At 46.8% G+C, this 16,387-nt stretch overlaps 1 protein-coding gene across 1 annotated transcript; it reads left to right on the top strand.

Annotated features, from left to right (window-relative positions):
- The first annotated feature begins 2,851 nt into the window (after positions 1–2,851).
- Positions 2,852–11,870, top strand: LOC139259572 (interferon-induced protein with tetratricopeptide repeats 5-like). Its single transcript, XM_070875068.1, has 2 exons — positions 2,852–2,990; positions 9,150–11,870. The coding sequence occupies exons 1-2, from the start codon at positions 2,986–2,988 to the stop codon at positions 10,600–10,602; spliced, it is 1,458 nt and encodes a 485-aa protein (XP_070731169.1). The 5' UTR covers positions 2,852–2,985; the 3' UTR covers positions 10,603–11,870.
- Positions 11,871–16,387: the final 4,517 nt, after the last annotated feature.

Genomic DNA, 16,387 nt, shown 5'->3' with positions numbered 1-16,387 from the left:
TGCATCTTGTAGATGGTACACACTGCAGCCACGGTGAGCTAGTGGTGGAGGGAGTGAATGTTTAAGGTGATGGAAGGGCTGCCAATGAAGCAGGCTGCTTTGTCCTGGATGGTGTCAAGCTCCTTAAGTGTTTTTGCACAGAGTCCGCTCCGTCGAGCAGGATGAGACGTGTTCGCGTTTCTTCTTCCAAAAGGTACACAGCGGGAGCTCTGTGATCACCAGCGACGTCTTCGCAGCCTGACATGCTGAGGATCAGCAAATCCTTCTCTGCCGGGCTGTACAACGTCAAGCCCACAGACCGCGCGGCCTCGCAGTCTTTCCTGTCGTCTATCTCAGAGGTCTTAGACCACAGCGAGCGGGAGAGTCTCGATCACCCGCTAACTCTGGACGAGCTGACAAAGGCCGTCCCGTCCCTCATGATGAGTAAAACTCCCGGAAGCGACGGTTTAGCGGTCTAGTTGTATTCGGCTCTGTGGGACTGGATAGGCCCAGGCCTGCTGGAAGTGTACGGGGGTATGCTTCTGGCTGGCAGCATGTCAGAATCAATGAGGAAAGGCATCATCACCCTCATCTACAAGCAGAAGTGGGAGAGGGAGGAAATCAAAAACTGGCGGCCATTTCGCTGCTCAATGTGGTCGACAAGATCCTGTCAAAGGTCATCGCAAACAGGGTCAAGTCTGCTCGGGAGCTGGTGATCCGGCAGGAAGATCTCTGATTGCCTCGCGCTACTCAGGGATACGATCGCCTACGTGCGGGACAGGAGGGTGGACACCTGTTTAATCAGCTTGCCTTTGACAGGATATCGCACACGTACCTGATGGACGTGCTCTCCAAATGGGGTTTGGGGAGGGTATCCGCAATTGGATCCAACTGCTCTACACAGACATCAGTAGCACAGTTCTAATCAATGGGCGGGAAACTGGAAGCTTTCCAATCAGGTCTGGAGTCAGGCAAGGCTGTCCCCTCTCCTCTGTCTTGTTTGTGTGTTGTATCGAGCCCATTGCCGAGTCCATCAGGAAGGATGCGGGCATTAGGCGGGTGACAATCCCAGGCAGCGGAGGCGTTCAGGTCAAGACCTCCCTGTACATGGACGACGTCACCATCTTTTGCTCGGATCCGCAGTCAGTCCGCGGATTGCTCACAATCTGTGACCAGTTTGAACTGGCCTCGGGGGCGAAGGTCAGTCGCAGCAAAAGCGAGGCCATGTTCTTTGGAAGCTGGTCTGACCGATCCTTTATTCCCTTCACCGTGAAGTCAGATTACCTGAAGGTGTTGGGAATATGGTTCGGAGCGGACGGGTCGTGCGTGAAAAACTGGAAGGAGCGTATCGCTAAAGCCAAACATAAACTGGGATGGTGAAAGCTGTGCTCACTTTCCATTGCAGGAAAGAACCTGGTCACGAGGAGTGAGGAGCTCTCGGTGTTGTACGTGGTGCAGGTCTGCCCCATACCCCACTCCTGTGCCGTGGCAGTCACCCGAGTCATCTTCCATTTCATCTGGAGATCGAAAATGGACCGTGTCCGCAGAGACATGATGTACAAATCTCTAGACAAGGAGGGAAAGGACGTTCCAAACGTGGCCCTCATCCTGATGGCCACCTTTGTGTGCGGCTGCATTAAGCTGTGCATTGACCCTTCGTACGCAAACACCAAGTGTCAGTACGTGCTGAGATTCTATCTGTCCCCGGTGTTGCGAAGGATGGGTCTGGCCAGGCTGCCACGGAACGCTCCGACCAGTTGGACCATGCCTCAGCACCTGTCCTTCGTGGAAAGGTTTTCAAGAAAAACACCTTTGACCACAAGGCCATAAAGCAGTGGTCAGCACGCAAGGTCCTGGACGCCCTACAAAAGAAGGAGATGATGGATCCTGTCGGACGGTTCCCCGAGCAGGCTGTCGAACTCGTTTGGCAGAATGTCTCATCGGCAGAGCTTTCATACAAGCACCAAGACATAGCTTGGTTGACGGTGAGATGGGCCCTACCCGTCAGGTCCTTCATACACAGCCGGGGTTTCAGAGACACGGCACTCTAGCCCTGAGCCGGCTGTGGTGCGGACGAGACTGACATCCATCTCTTTCGGGATTGCCCCTTTGCAAGGCAGGTCTGGAAGGAGATGCAGTGGTAGCTGTCGAGGTTCATCGCAAGCAGCTCCGTAACACAGGACTCTGTGCTCTACGGACTGTTCCCCGGGACACACACCGAGACAGACATCATCTGCTGCTGGAGAGCCATTAACTCGGTGAAAGACGCACTTTGGTCTTCCCAAAACTTGCTGGTCTTCCAGAGCAAGGAGATGTCCACGGCCAAGTGTTACAGACTGGCCCAATCCAAGATCCAGGAGTACGTACTGAGGGTCACACTAAAGATTGGTGCAGTTGCCGCAAAGACATGATGGAGAAGAGGCACAGTTTAAGGCCCTTCCGCCACGGTAAACCCAGGGTATGAAATCAGACCCCCCTCGGGCTGTACTTGTTAATCTGCTTGTATACACAGAGCATCATGGACTGAAAAACACCTGTGTTGTGCCATGTATAATGAAAGTCTCTGCACTCTTTAGTAACTTGTAAAAAAATGTAAATGTATCCCCATCCGTTCCATGTACTGTTTTTTCTGCATAGTGCTACATGTAACGTGATTGGTGATCGGTATTGAAATGTATCCTGGAATCAAACAGGTTCGACCTTTTGGGCCAAGTGGTCTTTTTCAGTTGCTGAACCGGCCTATGTTTATAATCGGCTCCATGGGGTTCTGTGTCAGCACACAATGTTACTGTGTGACACCAGAATTTCCTGAACAGGAATGTTGCTTCTGAGTTTCCATTTCTCGGTTTAGTTTCTATTCACTTTCAGGAAATGATTCATAGCGATTAATGACTGAACGGTATAAATGAGCTGAAAAACAACACTCCAAACATTCGGTCAACTCACCATTGGAAGGACAGTTGGAGCTGACGAAAAAATTCAACACATTGTCCATCGATCAGCATTATGAGGTAAAGATCATTATAATAACTTCTGTATTTAATTTTACATGTAGACTATCGATCAAGGAACTAGTTTTCAGAAATAAAGTAGCTTACATTACAAAGCAGTTGAAATGCAGAGAGCTGGGATTAGTGGCTCACAGTGAGACACACAGATAAGGGAACACTGCTGCACCAAGACTGGTGATAGTCAGTAAACATGAGGCAAAAGGCAGACCTGTTCATAGGATTATAACTCAAACAACACTTTACATTATTTTTGACTTGGCTCTGTTGAAAGTACAAAGTTAAACTTGAATATTATACTGTCGTGGAAAGGCGTATTTTGTAAGTGCCCTCAGGTCATATCCAGAGTTTGAAGAAAGAAAGTTTCACTTTGTGTTCCATGGGAATCTAGAAGGGATCTACTAATGTAAAATAGTGATTTCCAGCACTTTCATATATCCAAACTAAAGCAACCTGAACTATAAAGCAAAGGGAGAGTACAGCATGGACTGGGATGGGGGGATGGACACAGCATGAAATGCAGGAGGAGAGTGCCAGCTTAAAGTGTGTAGGAGAAGGAAAAGTGCTGACTTACATTGAGAATGTGGGCGGGGGAGAAGAGTGCTGACATGAACTGGGGGAAAGGACAGGTGCAGCAGTTTGAACGGAGCAGCAAAGGGAGGAAAGCCACCATGAACTGGGGCAGGGGTAAGAATGACAGCTTGGATTGTGGGGGGAGGGAGACGAGAGCCAACAGGAACAAGAGGCAGGCGGAGTAGAGTGCAAGGAGAAGCTGGAATGGCTGGGGGATGAAATGTATCGACGTGAGTTTAACAGCAAGGAAGAAAGAATTTGTGTTGATGTAACACCTTATCACACCTCTCAGAAATGTCCCAAAGTAGTTCACATTCAGTGAATTATTTTGCAGTGTAGTCAGTTGTTTTGTCGGGAAATGTGACAGCTCAGTTTGCACAATAACAACAACTGGCATTTATATAGCGCCTTTAACCTCGGAAAACATTCCAAGGCGCTTCACAGCAACGTAATCAGACAACAATGGACACCGAGGTAAAGAAGGAGATACTTAGAGGGTGGGGTAGATTTTAAGGAGATCTTAAAGGAGGAGAATGAGGTGGAGAGGTTCAGCGAGGGAATTCCAGAGTACCGGGCCTGTCTGGGCTGATGGCTCAGCCACCATCGGTGGGTGCAGTGGGGGATGGACACGAGCCCGAGTTAGAGGAACACAGAATTCACAGAGGATTATAGAACTGAAGGAGGTTACGGGGATACGGAGGGGTGAGGCTGTGAAGGGATTTGAACACCAGGATGAGAATTTTAAATGTGAGACATTGGTGGATCAGGACCCAATGTAGGTCAGCGAACACATGGATGGGTGAGCGGGACTGGTGCAGCTAGCAGAGTTTTAGATGGGCTGACATTTATGAAGGGTGGAAGTTGGGAATCCGGCCAGGAAAACATTGGAGTATCCGAGTCAGGTGGTGAAATTAAATGGATGAGCCAGGGGTGGATCAGGTGATTGGGTGGATGTAGACGGTCTTTGCGATGGAGAGGTTTTGGGCTCGGAAGCTCAGCACACAGCATGTTCCCAAAAATAGCAACAAGATGAAAGACCACCCAATCTGTTTCTGGTGGTGTTGCTCCAGGGAAGAATATTGGAAAATACAACTCCCTGCCTTTCTTCAAATAGTGCCATAGAATCCTTAATGTCCCCCTGAACCACTGGGACAGGCAGATGCTGCCTTGGTTTAACATCTTGCCTGGACGATGGTGTAGTGGAAGATTTGCAGCAGGGTAAGAGTCAATGCTGAAAATACCATTGTAATGGGCCTGCTTTTCAGTTTCTGCATGTTGGAGTGAGGAATGATCTAGGTCAGAGACAGCAGGGTCCCTGTGGAGGACCAGGTTAGAGATCCTATTTAGTAGTGAATTATTGGACTGCCAATGTGAGAGGGAGAGCGTTTTAGAATTAGCACTGACCTTTTTAGTGAGGTGAGTCCAATTGTGGAATGGAATACTAGAATGAGAAGGAGATGTAATTGGTGAACCAAGAGGCAGACCGAGTAGTTCAACCAATCCTACTGTTTGTTGCAGTAATTAATTCAAATTCGATCCGTGGTCAGGTACAGGAGGATGTGACTACGAGTGAGGAAGGTATGAGGACTCAGGATGGAGTGATGGAGAAGCATCAGCCCATGCTCTTTTCCAACAGGTTCGAGGCTCTTACTCCCTCTATGGACATGAGCAGGGACTGCAGGAAGAATGAGCAAACTGACTACAGCACCGTGGTACAGGGGGAGTAAAAGAAATGTTGTAGTGGTGGGGACAGTATCATTAGGGGGACAGATAAGGTTCACTGCAGCCAAGAGCGTGAGTCCCGAAGGCTGTGTTGCCGGCCCGGTGTCAGGGTTAATGACATCTCCTCAGGGCTGGAGAGGAATTTGGAGTGGGAGGGGGAAGATCCAGTTGTCATGGTCCACTTGGGTACCAACGACATAGATAGGACCAAGACAGAGGTTCTGCTGAGAGAGTATGAGCAGCTAGGGGCCAAATTAAAAAGCAGAACCACAAAGGTAATAATCTCTGGATTAGGAAAAGGGGAGGTGCAACGAGACCTGGGTGTCATGGTACGTCAGTCATTGAAAGTTGGCATGCAGGTACAGCAGGCGGTGGTATGTTGGCCTTCATAGCGAGGGGATTTGAGTACAGGGGCAGGGAGGTCTTACTGCAGTTGTACAGGGCCTTGGTGAGGCCTCACCTGGAATATTGTGTTCAGTTTTGGTCTCCTAATCTGAGGAAGGACGTTCTTGCTATTGAGGGAGTGCAACAAAGGTTCACCAGACTGATTCCAGGGATGGCAGGACTGACATATGAGGAGAGACTGGATCAACTGGGCCTGTATTCACTGGCATTTAGAAGATTGAGAGGGGATCTCATAGAAACATATAAAATTCTGACGGGATTGGACAGGTTAGATGCAGGAAGAATGTCCCCGATGTTGGGGAAGTCCAGAACCAGGGGTCACAGTCTAAGGATAAGGGGTAAGCCATTTAGGACTGAGATGAGGAGAAACTTCTTTACTCAGAGAGTTGTTAACCTGTAGAATTCCCTACCGCAGAGAGTTGTTGAGGCCAGTTCATTGGATATATTCAAGAGGGAGTTAGATATAGCCCTTACAATTAAAGGGATCAAGGGGTATGGAGAGAAAGCAGGAAAGGGGTACTGAGGTGAATGATCAGCCATGATCTTATTGAATGGTGGTGCAGGTTCGAAGGGCTGAATGGCCTACTCCTGCACTTATTTTCTATGTTTCTATGTTTCTATTCCTACCCGAGCCATGAGCAAATTTATATAGGGTAAATAAGATCAGCGAGTTAAACACGTGGCTCAAAGACTGGTATGGGAGAAATGGGTTTTGGTTCATGGGACACTGGCACCAGTACAGTGGTCAGAGGGAGCTGTTCCATTGGGACGGGCTCCACACTTAGACTGTGCTGGGACTAGGGTCCTGGCAAATCAAATAACTAGGGCTGTAGAGAGGGCTTGAAGCTGATTCGGGTGAGCGAAAATTTAAAAAGTCAAAGAATAAGGAAAAGGCAATAGATCAAAGTTGCACTGGGGGAAATGAAAACCAGAGAGTGCCAGGAAGGGACAGAATGCATAAACATAAAGGTGTATCAGAAAGTGGGGTCAAAGTTGGAAAAAATGGTAATTTAACAAAAGAGATGGGGTGATGGCATAAATAGATACAAATGCATATGATATGATAGCCATTTCAAAACCGTGGTTGCAAGGTGACCAAGACTGGGAACTAGATATTCAGGGGTATTTGACAATTCGGAAGGATAGACAGAAAGGAAAAAGCCGTAGAGTGGCTCTATTAATAAAGGCTGAGATCAGTGCATTAGTGAGAAACGATATTGGCACAGAAGATCAAGGTATTGAATCAGTTTGGGTGGAGAGAAGGAATAATAAGGAGAAAAAGTCGCTGGTGGGTGTAGTCTATAGGCCCCCTAACAGTAGCTACACTGTTGGATGCAGCATAAATCAAGAAATAATGGAGGCTTGTAATAAAGGAACGGCAATAATCATGGGTGATTTTAAAGTTCATATTGATTGGACAAAGCAAATTGGCCAGGGTAGCCTAGAGATAGAGTTCATAGAGTGTATCCAGGATGGTTTCCTTGAACAGTACATTGCGGAACCAACCAGGGAGCAGGCTATCTTAGTTCTGGTACTGTGTAATGAGACATGATTAATAAATGATCTCATAGTAAAGGATCCTCTAGGAATGAGTGACCATCAATCAATTGAATTTCAAATTCAGTTGGAGGGTGAGAAAGTTGGTTCTCAAACCAGAGTCCTTAGCATAAATAAAGGAGACTACAAAGGTATGAAGGCAGAGTTGGCTAAAGTGGACTGGGAAAATAGATTAAAGTATGGGACAGTTGATGTGCAGTGGCAGACATTTAAGGAGATATTTCATAACATGCAACAAAAATATATCCCAATGAGAAGGAAAGACTGTAAGAGAAGGGGTAACCATCCGTGGCTAACTAAGGAAATAAGGAATGGTATCAAATTGAAAAGAAGGGCATACAATGTGGCCAAGGTTAGTGGGAGGCCAGAGGACTGGGAAACTTTTAAAATCCAGTAAAGAAGGTCTAAAAAAATGATAAAGAGAGGGAAGATAGATTATGAAAGTAAAATAGCACGAAACATAAAAACAGATAGTAAGAGTTTCTACAGGACCATAAAAAGGAAAAGAATGGCTAAAGTAAATGTTGGTCCCCTAGAAGATGAGACGGGGGAATTAATAATGGAGAACAGGGAAATGGCAGAGACGTTGAACAAATATTTTGTATTGGTATTCAAGGTAGAAGACACTAAAAACATCCCAATATTGGATAATCAAGGGGCTATAGGGAGGGAGGAACTTAATACAATCACTATCACTAATGAAGTAGTACTTGGTAAAATAATGGGACTAAAGGCAGACAAGTCCCCTGGACCTGATAGCTTACAGCCTAGGGTCTTAAAAGAAGTGGGCAAAAATTTTGCAGATCGAGTATAATGTGGAAAAATGTGAGGTTATCCACTTTGGCAGAAAAAATGGAAAAGCAAATTATAATTTAAATGGAGAACAATTGCAAAGTGCTGCAGAACAGGGGGATCTGGGGGTCCTTGTGCATGAAACACAAAAAGTTAGTATGCAGATACAGCAAGTAATCAGGAAGGCAAATGGAATGTTGGCCTTTATTGCAGGGGGGATAGAGTATAAAAGCAGAGAAGTCCTGCTATGGATGTACAGGTATTGGTAAGGCCATACTTGGAGTACTGGAGTGCAATTTTGGTCTCCGTATTTAAGGAAGGATATACTTGCATTGGAGGTTGTTCAGAGAAGGTTCACTCGGTTGATTCTGGAGATGAGGGGGCTGACTTATGAAGAAAGGTTGAATAGGTCGGGCCTATACACATTGGAGTTCAGAAGAATGAGAGGTGATCATATCGAAACATGTAAGATCATGAGGGGGCTCGACAAGATGGATGCAGAGAGGATATTTTCACTCTTCGGGGAAACTAAAACTAGGGGACATAGTCTCAGAATAAGGGGCCGCCCATTTAAAACAGAGATGAGGAGGAATTTCTTCTCAGAGGGTTGGAAATCTATGGAATTCTCTACACCAGAGAGCTGTAGAGGCTGGGTCATTGAATATATTTAAGATGGAGATAGACAGATTTTTGAGCGATAAGAGAATAAAGGTTTATGGGCAGTTGGCAGGGAAGTGGAGCTGAGTCCATGATCAGATCAGCCATGATCTTATTAAATGTTGGAGCAGGCTCAAGGGGACAGGTGGCCTACTACTGCTCCTATTTGTTATGTTCTTGTATCATTGGGAGTGGAGGTGTTTGAGGTAATGCTGCACATTGGGTGAGAAGTCTAAATGGCCACGAGCTGGTACATCAGCCAGCATGAAGGAGACCAGTGTAAGTACAGCTGAGATTTGCAGTCATCCCTTTACCGTTAGCAGTGGTTTTTGCAGAGATTTCATGGTCAGTGGGTCCAGGAGTCGGGAGAAGGCTTTAGTTAAAGAATCCGGAGAGAGGGGAGGGGGTGACACAGCCAGTCTGAGACGGGTTTTGATGAATTTTGTTCTCTTGCAGCAACACACAGAAGGATTTGTTGAAAGTGAGTCTCGATTGGCTTCAATGTCACTTCACATGGGGCCCACAGAAAGAAAACATTGACTTGGACGACATGAAGTATAGATTGCAAGATTCAATACAGGCTGGTGTGAAATATCAGGCCAGGTCTTACAACCACCTCGCTTTTGTAAACTGTCTGCAAGGCAACTGTGAAGAGGCAATTCAAAACTTAAAGGAAGCTGAAAAGATTCTGAGGGAGAACCATGAACATGAATTTGAAAGAAGAAGCATCATCACCTATGGAAACTATGCCTGGGTATATTATCACATGGGCCAACTGACAGAGGCCCAGTCCTACCTCGACAAGCTGGAGATGATCTGTAAACAATTTACTGATGGCTCTCGGTATACAGCACTGATACCTGAAGTATACGGGGAGAAGGGTTGGTCACTGTTGAAATCTTCCAGGAAATATTATGAAGAGGCAAAGGAATGTTTTGAGAAGGCTCTGGAGGAAGATCCTGATGACACTGAATGGAACGTTGGCTATGCGACTGCTCTGTTCCGTCTGGAAGGGTTTTCTAGTACCCCAGAGAGTGGTGACCGCAGCCAATCAGTGAAGCGGTTACAACGTGTGCTGGAACTTGATCCAGATGACTCTGTAGCCATGGTGATGTTGGCTCTAAAACTACAAGAGTTCAATCAAAAGGAGGAAGCACTGAAATTAGTTGAACAAGCATTGCAGAAGTCCCCTGATCTTCCATATGTAACTCGTTATGCAGCAAAATTTTACAGAAGAGAAGGAGATGTGGAAAAAGCTGTGGAGCTATTGAAGAAAGCATTAGAAATTAGCCCAAACTCAACCTTCATACACCACCAAATAGGTCTGTGTTACAGAAAAAAACTATTTCAACTGATCAAATATCCAGGCAGCAAAGACCCTCGCAATGCTGCTTTTCAACAGAAAGCTGAGTTGATCAAACTATGCAAGTACCATTTTGAAAAGGCATTTGAGCCCCGCCCATTAACATTTATTTGTGCACAACTGGATTTTGCAGAAATCTGTTCATTAAATGGAGAATATCTCAAAGTAGAGGAGATTTACAGTAATCTACTGAAATTAGATGATTTTCATCCTGATAATAAGCAGGCAGTATATGCGCAGTTTGGGTTATATGAACTGCATCACAAAAGATCTGAATCAAATGCCATCAGCTATTTTCTGGAAGGACTTAAAATCCAACGTGACACAGTGGAATGGCAATTGTGTCGCGAAAACTTGAGAAAGATTGCAACAAAACAAATTGACAGGAATCCCAGAGACAGCAAGGCCTTTGGTGTTCTTGGGTTACTGCACCAGCTGGATGGGGAGAAGTGTGAAGCTATTGAGTGCTTTGAAAAGGCCTTGGAGTTTGATTGTGACAATGAAGAATATCTAAGTGCTCTTTGTGAATTACGTCTTTCTATCTAAATCAACGACGACTCTCCCAGCTAAAACTAAACACAGCGGGTAGAGTTTCTGCTTTGGGTGCAAATTGCACTTGAAGTTACGCTGGTTAGCTTACAGTTTAAGTTTCCACTAAATGCATTTGCTTAATTACAAATGTAAAATCTTCCAAGAACCAGTGCAGTCAGTCAGTGTAACAGAATATAATCAGTTATTTTTTGCATTAAAAATATTCATTGATATATTTAAGAGTGGCAATTGGTGCAGCTTTATTGATACAGCTGAAAATGGATGTAACCTGCAAAATTAAATATTTTTAGTCAGTCTTTCAGCTGTGCTTTACCTGATTTCAGGTGATGTAAATGGCTTTAAAATCTATACTGAACCAGTTATAAGTTTTATTGTTGTACACTAGTCAGACTTTTAATAATTTAAATATTTTTAAGATGTAAAACCTATTAAATTGTGCCTACTAGTGCCTGGGCACCTCAGAAAACCAGCTCAATTTGAAAACGCTCCTCGAAAGGTTGCAAATGGACGCAATGGGCGGAAACTCACCATCCTCGTTATTTCTATCTGGGGGTGTGGCCAGTTTTGTGGGCGGCGCCAGCTTCGGACAGAAAGCTTTTTAAACCAGGGCTAAAGATCCCGGAAATCTCGGTTGAAGCTTGACAGAACTTATGCTCGAGTTTCTGCGATCTTTTACACTGGTTCGGCCGATTTCACCCGATTGTGCAATTTCCCTGCTACACGGGATGGCCGGTATCATGCCTGAAGAAAGATTAATTTCTCTCTCTCTCTGTGTAACGAGCCGCCCGCAGCTCCCTGATTTGCAGCCTCTTCAATGGATGGGGAACAACAGCCTGTCGGGTGAAGCAACAACCGCGGGCCCTTTGCTCAATAAAACCTGGCGGGACAGCATCAGAGTCCCGAATAAGAGATGAATTATTTTTTGGTGGGGGACAGGATGAGTGCCAGTGCTCCTTCAGAATAATGTGGGCTTAATTTTATTCATCCCACTGCTGACAAGGAGCCTCAGTCACTGACATTGTTAAAACGGGATGGTCGGTATCACGCCTGAAGAAAGATTATGTTCTCTCTCTCCCTGTAACGAGCCGCCCACAGCTCCCTGATATCCTGCCTCTTCAATGGAAGCGGTTAATTTCCACCACGGCTAAGGGATATAAAAATAAGTTAAAATGATGAAAAATAATAAAGCTTTATAGTTGCAGATACAGATTTCCCAATGAGAAATGTTAATTTGCTGTAATATCAGAGATTGAGTGTTAAAATAACCAATAAAAAGATACTATAACTACAATTTTATTTGTGTCATTGATCTGTGCTAATGCTGACAGTAAGTGTCACTCATAATCCACACTTTGTGATGGTGAACTGTACCAGCTCTGTAAGGAACATTCAGACCAGCCTTTAACACAGGCAGTAAACTAAACAGCTGTTGATTGTGGAGTGAAACATGGCCCTTACACTGCTAGCTGTAGCCACAGTGCTATTAAAGAAAGGTGAGGGAGGAATGGTTGGGAAGATCCAGAGGAATGGGACAATGGAAGAATCTAACATTGGGAGAGGCTGCAGACGCCTCACATCATATTTAGACCTATTGGAAAAGCAGCCCCTGGAAGGGTTCAGCTTTTCTGTGGAGGTATTGTCCCAGGTCTGTGCAATGCTGGAAACTAGTTTTAAGGTATTGGAGGGGCTGCACAGACACCTGTGTGTGGGAGGGCGGAGGTGGGGGGGGTAAATTGGACAGCCCCGAAGACATAAGAACATTCAAAATCAGAGCAGGAGGAGGCCATTTGGCCCTTCGAGCCTGCTCCGCCATTCAATGAGACCATGACTGATGTACCTCAATTCCACCTTCCCGCACTATCCCCATATCCTTTAATTCCCTTTGTTCCCAAAATTTTATCGGCCTCTGTCTTGAATATACTCAACGACTGAGCATCCACAGCTCTCTGGGGTAGAGAATTGCCAAGGTTCACACCCCTTTGAGTGAAGACATTTCTCCTCATCTCAGTCCTAAATTGCCTATCCCTTATTCTGTGACTGTGACCCTGTGTTCTAAATTCCCCAGACAGGGAAAACATTTACCCAGCATTAACCCCCCAGCATTAACCCTGTCAAGCCCCGTAAGAATTTTATATCTTTCAATTTTTCAATTGTGTTAAAACAAATTATCTTTTTTTCACGGGGAACTCTTTTTGGAGCAAGGGAAGAACATTTCCGGTCAAAAGGACTGCTCCTCCCGCTACAATCCCCGGCCGAAAGGACTGTTCCCCACTGGCTGGACCCAGTACAATCCCCCGAAAGGACTGTTCCCCACCGGCTGGACCCACTACAATCCCCCGAAAGGACTGTTCCTCACCAGCTGGACCCACTACAATCCCCCCGAAAGGACACTTCCCCCACCGGCTGGACCCACTACAATCCCCTGAAAGGACTGTTCCCCACCGGCTGGACCCACTACAATCCCCTGAAAGGACTGTTCCTCACCGGCTGGACCCAGTACAATCCCCTGAAAGGACTGTTCCCCACCGGCTGGACCCACTACAATCCCCCCGAAAGGACTGTTCCTCACCGGCTGGACCCAGTACAATCCCCCCGAAAGGACTGTTCCTCACCGGCTGGACCCACTACAATCTCCCCGAAAGGACTGTTCCTCACCGGCTGGACCCACTACAATCCCCCCGAAAGGACTGTTCCTCACCGGCTGGACCCACTACAATCCCCCCGAAAGGACTGTTCCTCACCGGCTGGACCCACTACAATCCCTCCGAAAGGACTGTTCCTCACCGGCTGGACCCAGTACAATCCTCCGAAAGGACTGTTCCTCACCGGCTGGACCCACTACAATCTCCCCGAAAGGACTGTTCCCCACCGGCTGGACCCACTACAATCCCCCCGAAAGGACTGTTCCTCACCGGCTGGACCCACTACAATCTCCCCGAAAGGACTGTTCCCCACCGGCTGGACCCACTACAATCCCCCCGAAAGGACTGTTCCTCACCGGCTGGACCCACTACAATCCCCTGAAAGGACTGTTCATCACCGGCTGGACCCACTACAATCCCGGACTGAATGGCCCCCCCGGTCACCCTGCGAGTTGAAGTTCAGGAGCCGGAGGGCCATTCGGCCGGAGATTGCACCGGGTCCCGCCGGTGGGGAGCAGTCCTTTCAGGGGAGTGTGTTTCAGCTTGCATCAGCGTCTCTGGTTGTCCTGGCAACTTCAGCTTTTCGCGCATGCCCAGAGAGTTTTTACCGTAGACTTGTAGCTCCGCCCCAAACTAACTTCGGAGAGCGTTGCACCAAATTCAAATATTTCTTTGACGCAAGTCCCAATTTTTTTCTCTGCCGCAAACGCACAGAAAAAAATCATACATTAACATGTGTGGGCACCAAAAATCCAGCAAGTAGAAAATAGGGGTCTTTATCTCTCTGCAGCCTCTTTGTGTGCTCCTCTCAGCTTGCTTTCCCACCTAACTTTGTATCATCAGCAAAGTTGGATACGTTTTACACCGTCCCTTCATCGAAGTCATTAATATAGATTGTAAATAGCTGAGGCCCAAGCACTGAACCTTGAGGTACCCCTCTAGTCACAGCCTGCCAAACTTAAACATTCTTGTTTATTCCTACTCTCTGTTTTCTGTCCATTAACCAGTTTCAATCCATGCTAATATATTACCCCTAATACCATGAGACGTAATTTTGTGTAATAACCTCTTGTGTGACACCTTATCGAATGTTTTTTGAAAATCCAAATACACTACACCCACTGGTTTTCCCCTTATCCATCCTGCAAGTTACATCTTCAAAAAACTCAAAACAGATTTGTCAAACACGATTTCCCATTCATAAAAGATGGATGCAGGGATCATGAAGTGCGATTAACCTGTGGCTGTTAATTGCAATGCAGGCAGCAAGTCAACTTTGTGCTGCCTGCTCATTTGAATGATCTGTGTATCCAACTAGTGCTAACCACACAACAGGGGAGCTAGCGGGCACCAAGTTTGTCGGATGGAGAACTGGAGGTCTTATTGGAGGAGGTGGAAAGGAGGCGAGATGTTCTGTATCCACATTGGGGCCGGAGGCCCTCCAGACACACGGTCAAAAGGAAGTGGAAGCAGATAGTCGTGGCAGTCAGTGCCCGGAGTCAAGCCCCGAGGACCTGGATACAGTGCCGCAAGAAGTTCAATGACCTCACATGAGTGGTCAAGGTCAGTGAATGCATCTTCAAATGCCATGTCTTCCCAACTGCAACACGAGCCACACCCACTGCTCAATTCACCACATCCCCATCACTCACCTACCAACAATCTCTACAACAACCAACAGGCCTCATACCTCACATCCATAGCTTCACTTCGCCCTCACACACTGAACTCCGACATCTCACAGCTTGCACACTCAGCCAGCTATTCAACCATGACAGCCACATCAGCCAAACAGTTTGCACGAAAGTCACTGACACGCTTCCCTCTCTCTCACTGGACAAGGTGGCATACAACCAAATGCAGCAGGTGCTAACTGGAGGGGACAGGCGCGTCTACATGTCCTCACACCCGTGGAGGAGATGGTGCTGGCCTTTATTGAGATGCCCAAAGTTGAACAAGTGGCCAGCGACAGGGCTAAAACCATCCCATTTTCCTCTCATCCCACAAGCTGATTTACAAGCTGCAGATGGTGTAAGCACGTACCTCTTACTTTCCCCTCACTTCCTTGCACCACAACTTATTCTTGTGCCTTTTTCCTTTCAGATACACAAGAGTTGCAATCTGCCCAGACAGTGGAGGAACAGCAAGAAGAGAGTGACCGTCACTTGATTTCACACTCACAGCCACCGGCTCAGACACTGACACTGCTATGTTAGAGGATAGATTAGAGGCGGGATCTGCACGTGGTGAGACACCGGGCACGTGTGGGTTGCAGCCAGGGCAGGTGGCAAGGATAGCACAGGTGCCAGCTCACCGGAGGGCGAGGGCACAGACAGGTTTCATTGCCGAGGACTCAGATACGGAGTTCGATGGGGCAGCCTACAGAGGAACGCTGATGGGTTTGCACAATGAAGGCTTGGTGCATTGGCAGGCCTGCCAGAAAGCCTGCAGTCAATGTCACGGAGCATGGAGGAGTCTTCACCAGCTTGGCACAGGGCTTTGAGCAGAGTTTGGAGCCCATCCTTTCCGGCATGGAAGTGGTGGCAAACTCTGTTCGCACACTTGTGGACCCAACCATGATGCAGCATCTGATGGCCAGTGTCACCATTTCCATTGCAGCAGAAGCAGCCATCCATCCTCTGAACTGTGCAGCCAACTAACCCGCCTCTGCTCGGGCCCACAAAGACCCCAGAACATGCTGACTATACTCCTCCCGCACCCTGTCTCAGGTGATAGCCTCCTAAATGAATGTTAATTGGGATCCTATTATGTAGACTTTATTGTCTGGAATGGGGTACTGAAGTTGCATGTTCAGCCATGAACTCATTGAATGGCGGTGCAGGCTAGAAGGGCCGAATGGCCTACTCCTGCACCTATTTTCTATGTTTCTATGTCTATGTCTGACTTCCTCTTTCATAATTGTCAAGAATTAATTCATTCACTCAATAGCTCATGCAGATCCTCATTGGAGGTTGATAGTGTAAATGCTAATACATTCTGAACTGGTTAATGTTAGTTTTGTGAGTTAAATTCTAATCAGCAGCAGCATTGGAGGAGGTGGCAAGATTTAAACAGCAGAGGAGAGACCAGTGTAGACCTAATCAGCAGCAGCATTGGAGGAGAGGCAAGATTTGATC

The sequence above is a fragment of the Pristiophorus japonicus genome, chromosome 3, assembly GCF_044704955.1.
Source record: "Pristiophorus japonicus isolate sPriJap1 chromosome 3, sPriJap1.hap1, whole genome shotgun sequence".
NCBI classification, from domain to species: Eukaryota; Metazoa; Chordata; class Chondrichthyes; family Pristiophoridae; genus Pristiophorus; species Pristiophorus japonicus.
This window is presented reverse-complemented; position numbering and strand designations above follow the sequence as displayed.